At 39.3% G+C, this 14,398-nt stretch overlaps 1 protein-coding gene and 1 long non-coding RNA gene across 3 annotated transcripts; one reads left to right on the top strand and one right to left on the bottom strand.

Annotated features, from left to right (window-relative positions):
* The first annotated feature begins 425 nt into the window (after positions 1–425).
* LOC110989978 (uncharacterized) lies at positions 426–14,205 on the top strand. Its single transcript, XM_022254714.2, has 6 exons — positions 426–682; positions 3,036–3,180; positions 4,617–4,844; positions 8,152–8,221; positions 8,945–9,055; positions 10,149–14,205. The coding sequence occupies exons 1-6, from the start codon at positions 590–592 to the stop codon at positions 10,228–10,230; spliced, it is 729 nt and encodes a 242-aa protein (XP_022110406.1). The 5' UTR covers positions 426–589; the 3' UTR covers positions 10,231–14,205.
* On the bottom strand, positions 6,771–8,743 carry LOC110989979 (uncharacterized). Of its 2 annotated transcripts, none has more exons than XR_002599746.2 (3): positions 8,404–8,743; positions 8,132–8,237; positions 6,771–7,235 (listed from the first exon to the last, which is right to left on the bottom strand). It is a non-coding gene; the product is annotated as an uncharacterized LOC110989979 (long non-coding RNA). The 2 variants fall into 2 exon arrangements; XR_015427426.1 differs by having other exon boundaries at positions 8,445–8,743.
* Positions 14,206–14,398: the final 193 nt, after the last annotated feature.

The raw sequence follows: 14,398 nt of genomic DNA, 5'->3' as shown, positions 1-14,398 counted from the left end.
CCCGAACCCCGGAAATTTGGTTCTGTCACTCCGTCCTTCAAAACGCCACTGCTTCCCCCTCCAGTTCCCTGAGTTTACAAGCTTGATGAAAGTAATTTTACAGTAAGAAGATAATCGATGACTCGCGGTGTCGTGTTGCTGGTAGCGACGTTTCGGCTGCTAGTGCTGCTAGCCTTCATCAGGCAACTTCTATTGAAAGTAATTTTGATGGACAAACATCTAATTCTACTTCTACGATAATACGGACGGTGGGTCATTTGCATTTGAGTTCGAATCTCTTACAGCTACTGCTTGTCGAGCATTCGTTAGAGCTTTATAGCTGTGCTAGTTCGCATAATTGTTGCTGGTACTCGATTTTCTGCAGTGATAGCGCTCAGCGTAAACGATGCCAACCAACGAAAAGTTGTACTTCGCCAAATGACGTCATATCGGCAAGGCGATGGTAAACTAGACGCACGATGCATGAACGGTATGGTACGGAGGAAGATAATACTCCACTTTGTTCTGTGCAAGGCTGTTTTTATTCGGAATATTCGTAATAACTAAGTCTAAGATTCTCCCTATCATGTTATCTTGATAATTGAGAAATATGGGAACTGGAGCAGGCAAAAATCCCCAGGTGGGAATGCCACTGAGTCCGACTGTAGAGTACGCCGAGAAACGAAGCAAGAAAGAGGGAGAGGTGAGACTGAGATTAGCCTAACGAATGTGGCACCGGGGGCTAATGACATTTGTGCCGTGAATACTTCCAGAACTGTGGTGTGCGGTCCGACGTCCGCCTCGCGTGAGAGTGGGGTGGACGTTGGACCCCACAGTTCTGGGGGTATGCCGTGAACACGTATTCAAATTCAACATGTTCAAACGTTAAATGCAGCACATTCTGTAAAAATGATACGGGGCCCCTGTATTATATTAGGGGCCCAGGAGCCTACTTAAAAAAAAACAGTGCCGAGATCCATGCAACGGAAGTCTCAAAACAGAAGGTACGCCGTTTTTTAGGCTCCGTATTTTTGACATGTTTGATAATGCGATCACTTTGCCCTGTTCAACTTCGCCCCTTGCCTAACTACTTACCCCAATTCCAGTTCGCCCCATTTCCATTTCACCTTATTTCAACTTCCCCCATAAACTTCGCCCCACTGATTATCGTTCATTCTTTTCTTTAGTTTTAACACAGGCACAGCCTATGCAACAAATAAAAACATTGACCGTTTGAATACCCAGCCAAGTCAGAGGTTCCTAACTTTACTAGGCTATTTGCAAATGTTGTGTAAAAACTTTGCCTATTTTTGACCATCGGTTGCATGTACATGTATTTATCATCATCTCTTCGCCAGAATTAAATAATTGCCAGAGATGAAGCAGAAACGGTGTAGTTTTTGGTTCTTTTTCTTTTTTTTTAATACTGTACCTACATGTACCCATTTCTGTTTTTGAGAGGTACACTGTAGGCCAAAGGCCCTACATGTATGTCACGAACACCAAAATGTCCTAAATAAAAGCATTAAATAGAAGATTATTGGTCAATCTCTATAGAACATTTCTGAACCTTCTCGAAGTTCATGTACTTCACACCTGACATACCTGTAATTCATCTTAAATATGACACTTCATCTACAGTACATGTACATAAAACCTCATTTCTATGAGCACAAGTTGTTGATGTAAACAAAATGACTTTGGCACATGCTATGGAACACACACTGGACCTCTGTGCTGTAGTTAGGCCGGCCCAACTGCATGTATAGCACTACAGTTGGGCCGGTCCCAACTGTAGTTGGGACTGATGCTGTAGTTGGGGCGTAACAAATCTATTCAGTGCCGGCTTTAGAGTACATACATGTATGATGTCAAAGACATGTCAGAAACCACCTAAAGCGGGGTTTTATTTTCTTTGGCAATTTATTGCTATGTAAGTATATGGCAATAAATCCAGTAAAAATCTTTTTCACAGAAATGTTTCTAGATAGCAAATTTGGGATTCACAATTGAACATGAAAACAATATGCAACCTGAACTGTCTTCCTGGATTTACATCAAAGCAAAAGCGCCCTCACTTGTCCAGAAATGCTTGGTCAGTTTTTAATTTTTGAAAAAGTGCACCGTTCAGTTCACTCAAGAGGTGTCAAACAGTCTCCATACATGGAAGAATAGTACAGAAATACACTAGAAGTGATTCAAAGAAAATTTTATTTCCTTGTTCCTTAAGAAACAGGTTCGTATGAGCCCCCGTGTATAATATGTAATCTTAGATGGCTCATTCTAATCAGTCTATTAATGTGCCCAAACTGCAATTTCTTAAGTTGTTCCTGTTTGTGAAATTCAGTCTCTATTTTGCCGTCTCAGTGCTACCTAAATTCACTAAAGAAAGGAAACTTTAAGACAGCGCAATTGTATACATCCAACAGTCTGACAAATTTTAGTGCTGACACAGGTTTCTCCCTGAAATGATGTGAAACTTTTGCTCATTAATGCACAATTGTAGCATGAACAAAGCCATCATGAAGGCATTTCAATGGCAGAGCTAAAAAGACATTGCAAATTACAGTCAAATGGACCTTAAAGATGCAAATAACTTGCATACATCTGACACTTGCATACATGTACATGTGACACACCAGCCACTTTGTGCCTATGAAGTTTTCTGACTGTGCAACTATTGCAGTAAGACTGGGATAGGAACACACATTGAGTGATTGGGTCAGAAGTTAGAATCACCCTTTGGCCATATGTTTTGTCCTAATAGGCATAACACTGCTGCGATGGATGTACATGTACCAGTAGCATGTACTATACATGTACATCATGCATGCTTCCCTCAACCAAGATGTACATGTACATTTAAATGGCATGAATGGGCTATGGCATTATCTGTGTAGTAAACCTGCCATTCCATGTCAAGGGAAGTGGAACACAGATATTTTGAGTGCTTTGTGAAGACTTTACATTGTTTTTACTGTTGATACATGTATGTATTATGTCTTTATAAGAATTTCAGACTTTATTAATTTGGTGTATTTCCTCAATCCATACAGCCAGTCGTAATTGATGCCCCTGCGCTGGTTGACCTTGTTCATGGTACAGTGCGCTACAGGAATGATGGTGATCACATCATCAAAGCAGGGGAAGAATTGAAGACAGGATACTTCTACCATGCAAGACTAGAAGACTACAGTGAAGGTATAGGCATTTGCATATGTGGATGTGTACATTTTTCTGTTCAAATCTAAAATTGGCAGAATTAACAAACAATTTAGAGACAAACTTTATGATTAAAATTTTTGTAACCATGATGGCTACTGTTGTATGACTGCATGAATCCATAAGCATGCCTTGTCTATAATCACTGACACTACATGTACATGTAATATCCTCAAAACACATGTACATCACACTCTGAACCTGACAACACACAGTTCCTGTAATAATGTAATGTAGTGCACACCATTAAAGTAAACACAAAACCAACTGCATATCCTTTGCCCCTATTAACCTTCAACAACAGCGTGATGGAAACCATGACTGAAATCACATGATTTCCACAACTCAAAGGTCACAAAGGGGTAAAGAAATGTAGCATAATCTGGATGCATAGCAAGCTCCTCAAAAAAAAAAAGTCCAACACACTACCATCCAACAAACCGCCCCAAACAAACAAAACAAAAACATTCAATAGATTATATATCCACACTTCAGACCGCCTAGCCAGTGCCATCCCAGACACCCCGCTTGTGGCCTACAGGTGTCCCCGCAACCTACGGGACCTTATCGTTTGGGCAGCAGTGCCCCCCTCGGATACCCTTTCCCCCTCCCAGCAAGGCACATTCAAGTGTAATTCTAACAGATGTGTTGTTTGCCAGAACCATGTCTTGGAATCAGATACATTCTCTGGACACTCCTCCAGTACCACCCACGGAACCAAAGGCACTATCACCTATAGCTCTTCTAATGTCATATATCTTAGCTCTTGCAGGGTGTGCTGTGTTCTGTATGTACATTAGAGAGACTAAGAACGTTCTCATGTAGCGTTTCTATTATGGCCACAGATCTACGGTCAACACCAAATGACTAGATACCCCTGTGGGCCACCACTTTAACCTTTCTAACCATTCTACATGTACATGTATGTTTGACATGATCTTACAAGGCATGGAATTGCTAACTGGGCACCGTAAAGATGCTGTTAGCTTCAACAGGGAGAAGCTTTAGATCAAATGCCTCGGCACCAAACAAAGAGGGAAACTACTAATTAACACTCTGTTCTTTGCCTCGCTTTTGTCTGCAGATTATACCCCCCTTGGGGTCCAGTTTGTTCCATTATATGTTTTTGTTTGATCTCTTCCCACCTTACATCCCTTTGTTATTCAACCATGCCTTTCATGCACTCCCCTTTATCCTTTGCCCCTTTATCCAGCTTGCAGCTTTCTTGACCTTTCCTTTAGTCCTCTTGCATTCATCCATGCTTGGTTGATTCCCCGTTTGCTTGTTTGTTCTGTCTATTGTCATTTTGCCTTTGAGAAAGATTCTGCTCCATATTTTTGTGAACATGAAAGTTTGGTTGTTTTTCTCACCTTCTCAAGAACACTCTAAATTTAGCTGGTGATTAAATTTTTCAGCTGCAACTATCAAGCCAGATGACCAACATAAATTCAAGTATGTCTACAAAGGAACGAATAGCTCCCGTGGCAAGCAACTGTTCTATGTGTATGGCATAGGCTTCAACAGCAAGGATGATCGATTCCGAGTACGCAAGCAATACAAACCAAAGGGCAGAGGTTACATCTGGCCGAGCTCTTTCAGAAAAGGCAACCATTTCTACTATGATCTGGCTTTCATTACGCAAGGTAAAACCAGTGGTGATGAAAAGTTGTCATAAAAAGTCAGTTATCAGCAAATAAGAAGGGCTGGGGCAACATTGAAAGAACAAAATATTAAAAATAGAATGCCTTTGTCACAGTTCATTTGTTATTCAAGACTGAATGACTCGCCATTGACTTGTGTTGAGCTTCACTGTAACTTTGTGGTATTCTTAGTGTCAATAAGGTACGGTAACCATTTAGATCCGGTAAGGGAAGGGCCTCCCGGTAAGCTAGTCTGGTATTAAGACCCCTTTCACACTGAACCAGCTACCGGACTTAAAGACTGGTCTGGGGGTTGATCAAACACTCTTCTGTCCTGGAGCCTATTGTTTGTAGTTTGACTTGCACAATCTAACCCAGAAGAAACCCCTTTCATGTTTTTCGCACTCAACACTAAACAGTAGAAACCCTTCCCAAGCATACCGAAAAAGCCACAGCCCGCGTGGTTTTTCACATGAGGGAACCGTACACTGCCTGCATGTTGACCAGGATTTTATCTTGAGTGCAACAATGGAGCCTCACTCAATGGCCCCTGCCATGTGGTTTTGCAAACAATGCCCCCTTAAACCAACACATTTGTCAATACTTTGCTAACCATGTTAACCTTGTAACTCTTATGCACGTACATGTACCCCTTGTTTGATACATTTACTTGTGAGGAACATTCTTTTGGTTTCAACACCCTCTGTAAGAAAAATGATATCTGAGGTCACTGAAAAAATATCGGTATGCTCTCAAACACCTTTGAAACCCCGAGGCACCACTAATTTTGCCATTCCTGGATATAAATGAATGAATTATGGTTTTTGTTCTGTTAAAAAATGATCACTGAGCTTCCCGTATTTGCTCGGAAATCAATCAAAACTTTCCTTTTTCCTTGTTTGAGCGCAGATGTTGAAATATAACACTATACCCAGTAAATCCTTGTACACAATATTTATTCTACTGATCAGACAAACTGGTTTCAACTAACAAACAAATTCAGATATTTATCATTTGGCAAACATTTTATTAGCATTTTTAGCTTTATTTCCAATTCCATCTTCTACTTTCAACCAAACAAATTTTTCACCAAAAATACAGTTACGTACATGCCCTCAAACATATGAAATGGACTCTGAAAGCTGAAAAGATGTACTGGGCTGTCTAAAAGTTCTCAGCAGAGGTTTACATCTTGAAGTGGTAGAGTTTCCTTAAACTCCTGCTGAATCCGCTTGCATCGCTCGTTGATTGACTCAACAGTGTTACATTTATGATCAGTGTACCAGTCGTGAAAGTCTTAATATTGCATTTCTGCCTGCTAGAAGAGAGCATGCTTGCTGCTGGTACCACTGTAACTGACTTGTCTCGACCACTGCCTAAAGATCCTACCTTTCATGCAAGCCTGATTGCTATCGCGGCCCAAATGTACCCCCCATGTTTGCTGTCCAATCAATGATTCTTTACATGGTGGACAGGCATGTGACCAACATGAAGGAAGCTTTATGCATGGCTAAAGCCTGGTTTCTGCCCCCTGCCCAATTGCAGCTGAAGCGCTCAAGCGTCACCGATCACTGCCAATGTGTAGACACAATGGACATACATGTACATGTATGTTCTCGGCACAGTGCTTGGAATGCGCCATTTTGTGTTGCCAAATCGCACTCGAATCTTTTTAAAAAGGTAAAAAAAAGGAAAGCTGAAGGAATAAAGAGACAAAGAAAAACACATCAATATTTTTTTAAACTACTTTTTTTTGTACTCAAACGTTTTGAAATGCAAAATGGTGAGCCCCAAAGGGATTTAAAAGAAATGATCATGGGGTCAAACAGAAAAACCCCGTGTCCAGCACTAGCCAATCGAGCAAGCACTGTATGCTTCACACCTTTGTGTGCGAGAGAAATGTCACAAAAAGTATACAATTTTGGTGGTTTGTGTTATACTTCTCAGTGGAATAGAAAATTTTACATGCATAATAAAAACATGAAATCTCGGCAAACTGATGATTTGTAGAAGAATTTGTTGTTGGATGTAAGGAAACAACCACTTGAAACGTCTCCAGTAGCTACTGTGGGGGCAAGTAGTGTTTCCTGTTCATGTACATGTACATGTGTGCAAGGCTCGGTAACTTTCATTTGCTCAAAATCTGATAAGTCAACTTTTTTTTCCACTGAGGTTTTGAGTTATAAAATGTATAGAATGTATAAATGTTTTCCTACCATAGAATCTAACAGGTATACAAGTCATTCTGTCCGCATTTAGTTTAATGGAAGTCGAAAAGAGTTAGTGTTTATTTTCGTTTAAAGGTTTGTCCTTCGAGCGAAGGCATGTCTAAAAGATGCCAATCTTGCACCCTTATGTTTGATGGTCCACCAGGCAGTCAGAACATGTACTCATCTGAAAATAAAATTCAGCAAAAAAAATTCCGGATCAAGCTGGATCCATTGGTGGAGTGCCCTTATTGCATGAAGCATTACACTTGAAAAATATCGCACCTCAATGAAAACGCTGGCACTGAATGCCATAGGAAGTTAAACGTTTTCCTGTTTTCTTAACACCCACTATTTCAAAAGAATCGAGATATAGAATATTGTTGTTATAAAGCTTCAAACTGCCCATCAGTTAATAGTCAAAACAATACAATCCACATCGAGCCAACAGCAGGAATTAACACTTTGGCCAACTCTTGCTAGTAGGTTTGAATTTGGTAAGTCTTCTTTTGTTCAGCTCTTGCTGTTCTCTGAGGGGCAATAAACTAATGGCCTCTCTGACTTCAAAGGGCATAGGTCAGACAAGCCTGTGTACCGGACTAGGGCAGGCTGAATACCGGCCTGGCTTAATACTGGACTGGGTAGAGTTAGGCCCTTTCCATACCGGATCTAAATGGTCACCGTCCCTTGCCATGCATAGTTTGACGAAGTAAAGTGGTTTTTATTTGCTGAGTTTGGACTTGCCTCTCAAAGGCTGTGGTTTCAAGTTATGTTTTGGTTCTGTTGATTTGGCACATGTGGATGTTGTATCATCAGTGTTGCATATTCACTTTCTTATTTGAGTACGAGTATTGAAATTTCATGCATGCAGAAATGAGGATCTCTCTTGATCTGATGTTTTCTCAGTAATCATACATGTATATTTGTATCAGAAATCTGAGAAATTCACATCAGTCAGCATACAGATGTGCATGCGCATTATGTACATGTATATTAGTTCAAAGAATTTTTCATTGAGAATAACAAAATTGAGTGTGTGTTAAAAGAGCCATAGATTTCATGGAATAATAATAAATCTTTTACCTTTTTAAAATTCTGTACAGAGCATGATTTTTCTGAATCTGAAGACGAAGATGAAGACATGAAGGCAGATGTTAATCCAGACAATATGAGGTCAGCACAGCTAGAGCTTTGGCAGAAAAGGGAATAGGCTTTCAGGCAAAATACATGTATTGATGAGGAACTTCAGAGTTGATGTGCAGAAAAATTATAAACCTTTATATAAGCTACAGTGTATATGTTTCACATTAAAGCCCTTTAGGCAAGGCTCGAAATTGCCATTGCAGTATACTTACCAAATGCAAATGAAATATAGCCAAATGCAAGTTATCCTCACCTCAAGCTTGCATTTTGCACTACAACTGTTTTTGGAAAAGTACCGGTCAGGTTTGTCTGTTGTGAAATATTTGACAGTGACAACCTGTAGGATTTAATTAAAAAACAAAAAATATCAATGAGAAGTTTAACAGACTTGTTTTACTGTAGCTTTTTGAACTTTCTGTCCTCGTTTCTCTGGCCATATTAGCAGATCAGAACGAATTCCATGCAATGTTAATGTACATGTACACATGTATACAATTGTGCAAGTCAAAATTGTTAGCCCAGTTGTTTGAAATTCCGTTAACTTATCCAATGAGCTAGTAATTATTTTGGGGGGATCTGTTCCCAGTATTTAGACCGCAGTTCTCTGTCACTGTTGGCCAGACATAATTTTCTCATGAAAATGAACTTGTCCTTTCCAAAACAAAATTATAGGCTTGTAGACTATAGAGATATTTCAGACTTTATGACATCGAAGGATGTTATTTCATGATTTTGGTTTCATCTCTCTATCAGGTTCTGTCTGAAGGACACGGACACAGTTGAAGTGCTGAAGAAACGTGCTGCAGTCAGACTTCTTGTTCCATCCTCTAACATCCACATCAGCTACAGAGATGCTGAGCTGGGGTAATTTAGGAATTGCCTCCCTGACTGCCTTCTCTATGTCCACTGCTTATCCATCCTCCCAAACAAATAGACATTCATACATACCTGTGACAGTTTTTCTATTCCCATTGGTTGACATGCGTCACATGACTGTGTATTAATTAACATTTGATATTGCCTGCTGAGAAGTGATAATGCTCACTGTGTATATCACGCACTGGCACATGGATAGGAGACAGTTCATCAGGTGTGATTGGTGCACGTCAAGTTCATTGAAGGGGATTCTATTGGACAACTTACAAAATGAATATACCATAACATGGACAAGGGTGTTCAGGGAAAGTAAAGTTTTAGAACAGAATCATTGGAAATCCATCATATGTTGACTTCTTTTGACTCTGTGAATTAAAAGGTATTTATGAATGGGAGTAAATATGTGCTTGGCCAGTCTTAAACTTAGGTTTAAGACATTGCTCAGAAGAACGGGAGCTGATAATGCCCTTGCCTGCAGCTCGGTCATTTGTCACATCCATTCTCCTGAGCTGGTCTTAAACGCACGTTTAAGACCAGCTTTTTTTCTTTTGTACTTAATTGTACTGCCATATGTTTGTCCCTATTTACCTTTTGGTAAAAACTAAGCATTGGTTTATGGTTGGTCTCGGTTTTGGATGTCATGTTCACGGTCTCGGTCTCGACCTGCAAAAGTCTTGGTCTCAAAGTCCTAGTCTTGGTCTTGAAGGAGTAGGTCTCGGTCTCGTATGCCTTGGTCTCGGTCTTGGTCTTGGACATCAAGGTCTCAGATACAATACTGGTCTAGATCTGGTGTTTGCATTTGATGGCTGTAACTACATGGGCGTATGAAACACAGATTTAGTCGTAGAAAAAAGCCTTCCATTGATGTGCAGTTACAATTCAGAAATAGTCATACCACATTTCTTGGGGGAAGGGAGGATCATTGTATGGAAGAACAAAACTTGACTTTTTTTCCGGAAAATTACATTTTGCTGTCCTTGTTTGCACTGCTGCTGCCAAGCGATAGTGATGTTAGTCATTTCAATTTTTATTATCTGCCAAACTTAATCTGTTATTATTAATTTTTTTCGTTGCTGTACAGTGATGAGACTATTATTGGAAAACAGCGTACTGAAGAAGATGGCGACTTCACAAGATTCAGCATCTGTCTCCAAGCTGTCTGATGAAATACCTCTATTGTCACCTTGACAGAATATGACATTGTCAAAGTGATATCCAGTGTTTGTGCTTTGTGTTTGGGTTTGAAAGTCACTCAGAGTTGATTGTCTCTTGTTTCCTGAAGCCACTGCATGTGTTTTGTTTAACTATGGTCAGACATGATATTGGCAACTCATGGTCGTGGCTTCCTGCTGTATTTTGTGATATAGCTGTTTATAATTAATTGAACTAAGCGTGATAGACTTATAATAGCCTTAATCATATAAATTAGTCACATCTAGCCCAGTAGAAAGGCTTGGGACAATTTCTAGAGATAACCAGTTGTAAACTACCAGTTGATTTTGCCTGGCACCCGGGATATACATGTATTTAGTGTACAAGTTACCAAGGAAATCGACCAGTAGTCAACAGCTTGTCGTCACTCAAACTTACCTCTCGGTAAGTCCATTCAGTCAGTGAATGAAAGAGTGTAGAGAACCCCTGTGACTTGTCTAGTTAAACCATTGTTGACTAGCATTGTGTTTGATCAAAGTTAAAGCTGGTTCATACTTGATGCGAAAGTGAACATTATGTGATGAATTTGTCCCACCAAATATTGGTGCTGTGAATTTGCAGAAGTTTAAGACATTACCTTTAAACTTGGGTGAACTCAAGTGAATGCCGTGGGACATCACATTTGCAACATCATCAGCAGCAGAGTCTTTTCTCTAGTTCTGTACAAAAACCTCCTGAGTAAGCCTTGATGGCATTGGAGAGCATCAGTAGATGACTCCATTTGTACACTGTTGAGGATGGGGATGGTACCCAGTATTTTAACAATTTACTGAATTTTGTGAGTCAAGTTGAATCATTTGAAGGAAGTGACTCTAATGAGTCATTAGATCCAGATGATTGAGTTGAGTCAGTGTATGGTCAGGTCAGGTCAAATTTATGCTTTTATGACACTGATATGTAAACCATATATCTTACACCAGAGAGATGGAGACTAAATTTTGATTTGGTAATCATTCCTTAATATAATGAAAGAAGGAACACATTTAAAGACAATATTTTATTTATTAATATATTTATTCCAAGAAATCATGATACATTGTGTTGTCAAATATTATTACCAACAATCTTCATAGCAGTTAGTAAGTGAAAGTTTGGTTTGATAACACAAGTGTTTAACATCTTACCATGGCCCTCAGTTATCACTTGTAGTTTTGAGACTTGAGTATTGGCAGCCTTTGGTTCGAGTGGACTGATTTGTTTGCAGTGATTTGAATCACCAAAACGTTTAGTCAAACTTTTCTCCAGTTTTTACAACTCGGCTGGTACCTTGGCCACATTGATGGAGGCAAATGCATTTGCATCCAGTATGAACCAACTGTAAAAGAATGAAGAATGATGTAATAGGAGTTTTAGGACTTGAATACATGAAACGCAGCTTCATTTAAGTGTTAGGATGACTTTTCATTTTCTTTATAGCACTGAAAGTGGGAAATTTCAACACTGGATTTCATGCTGATGAAGAGTTCCATAATCATGACCAAAACCGTGATGTCATTCAGGGTGGAACAGGAGGTTTCCATAGCTTTGTGTACAGTTTTCTACATTTCAAAGCATTGCTGGGTGATTTTGAAGGATTGGTGCTTTTACTATTATGCTCTTTTGAAAAAGAATGCCATTGTATGACAACATCAAAATCTCAAGATAGTGTCCTTGTGCATGTTGACAAAAGTATTTTCAAAGAAGTGAAAAACTACCAACTTCTTTTCACTTCAAATGAAAACAAACTTGGATCTTTTTATTTTATTGTAACAGATAATAATATGTGTACAAAAAGTTGAGCTGAATATCCATTGCATGTCTCCTTTAAGTTTTAACTATGACCACACATCAATTTACAGTGGCATAAACTGTGTTGGAAATTGGGGGCATAGGTGATGGGGAAAAATGGGGGAATGACTTGGCTGGCCATGGAAATTTTAAAATGGGGGGGGGCTACACCAAGTACTCTATATAGGGGGCAATATTCCTGATGAAGATGTACATCTCTAGTGTGCATCAAATTCATGAAAAATCTTACACTAGAATGGCATATTTATGGCTTAATAAAATTGTTTCCCTTCCCCTTTTTGGTGAAATCCTACAAGTTTTCATAATCCCTTTAAATTTTTTGGGCTCATCACAAAAGGGCAAGGGGGAGGATTCAATGGCCCATTTCCCTACCTCAAAGTGGAAGGGACTACCCCCCCCCGATTTACGGCCATGTAACTTTAGTTCTTAATAAACTCTTTTGTGTTTGCATTTGGTACATGTACGTGGGTGTCCACCAAATCAAAAAGCACCGTCTTATTGCTTCTAGATATCAAACCAGATTCCTTTTTGTCCTGAGTAACATACAAACAAACCATGAAGCATGACCACTATGAGGATCGCGGGGGGGTGACCCCCTTACACAGTCAGTGGTTTACCCCCCACTCCCCAGATAAAATCCTGGTGACACCCGTGATGGCCACTATTCTCTGTGCTAAACTAGATAGCTCATTGAAATCAAGGCTGGAGTCATCCGATATCATTACCTTCTACTGTTGTGTATTGATAGCAGCCACAGCCAATCAAAAATTCCTTCCACTTGTCCTTCTACAGTACATAGACATAATTATCATATGCCATTTGAGTGATTTTGACTGATAGGACAACTTGGTGCAGATTGCATCTTTGCATAGGAGGGTTAATGTTGATACTAGTCCACCCAGATGTCGTAGTAAACAAAATGCTGCCACACTATAAAGCATTCCTTTTCAGCTCCAGAATATTTTGAGCTATTGGTTAGACCCCAACAGATGTGCTAATTGAGTAAAACACCATCTGCGATGCACATATAGATAAAATCAATAAAACACAAATGCAGGGTTGGTTGGTTTGATTACAAAATTCTGAAATGTTATCTACTATGAATACATGCAAGTGGAAAAGGAGTTGAAAAAAATTTATTTCCCATTTTAGAAATTGAAAGATATTTAGAAATTTAGAGTCATGTCGATACTAAGTCTTTTTTTTGTAAGGAAATATTTAAATGTAAATACATGTATACAACTGAGGAGTCATTTTAGGGCAGTGTATGGGTTCAGGAATAATCATTGTAGTATTTGCAATGCAGTAATTTAGCATTGCAGTAACTATGAAATAATGCATCTATATCAAGTGCAGACTACGTGGCTTATGAAGAAAAATTATGTGAAAAAGCTTGTGAAAGGTTATTTGACAGTCTGTTCCGAGACTTTCTTGAAGTTTGGTCCAAAATGTAAAATTTGTGTTAATGTACATATAGGTGGTACACTTTGTTTTTGAAAATATTTGTACAGAGTATTTTTGTAGATTTATAAATTGAGTCATTAATAGGACGTACATGTAATACAATGTGTAAGAGAAAAAAATGGTATTCTTGTGATCGTTTGGCCGTGGACGATGTGTCTGTGATAAACATGTTAGGTTGAACAACCTCACTTTGGTGGTTATTAGTAACAACGGGCTTCTTCACAATTGTTCCAACTTCCAAAGGTTGTCCAGGCAAGAGCATTGTGGCTTTCAGGGTCAGTTGCACTATGGAGGAAGGACACAGAAGGAGTTTAACTGGCTCGGCTACATCTGTCCAATTACTGCTTTCTGGCTTGCCCGGTATGTCCATAGCCAGAGCGCAGCGAATGCTTGCTATGCACCACCTGTTTCACAACCATAAGCCCCTTTTTTACCCCATGATCATTACCGCAATGGTAATCTGCATCCTTGAAACATTGTTTACTGCAGTATAGGAAGTTGAATATTCATGCCATCGTTGGTGCTTGGTATGACCTGACAACATCAAAGCATCTAATGCTCGCTCAGTTGCTTGTATTAGGCTGTGTGCTGTAAGTGTTCATGTGCAGTTATTGCCCTTATCGATCACTTTCTTCTTGACATATTTTGGGAATAAACAGCCAAGTTGTTTGTAAGATCTTGTTTTATTTGAATTATTTTTATTGCTGAATTTACACAAAAAGGAATTTTTATGAGATTTCATGATCACTCCTTGTGATAAAACGGCGCATTTTGTTTTTCGTGATTTTAACTGTCCTGTGGTGGTCAACATGTTGTTGGCCAGTCTTAGCCAAATTTGTAGAAAGACTTTGAAAACTGATGTTTTGG

This window comes from Acanthaster planci, linkage group LG12, assembly GCF_054643075.1.
Source record: "Acanthaster planci isolate LZ-2023a linkage group LG12, COTS_SCS, whole genome shotgun sequence".
Taxonomy (NCBI): Eukaryota; Metazoa; Echinodermata; class Asteroidea; order Valvatida; family Acanthasteridae; genus Acanthaster; species Acanthaster planci.
This window is presented reverse-complemented; position numbering and strand designations above follow the sequence as displayed.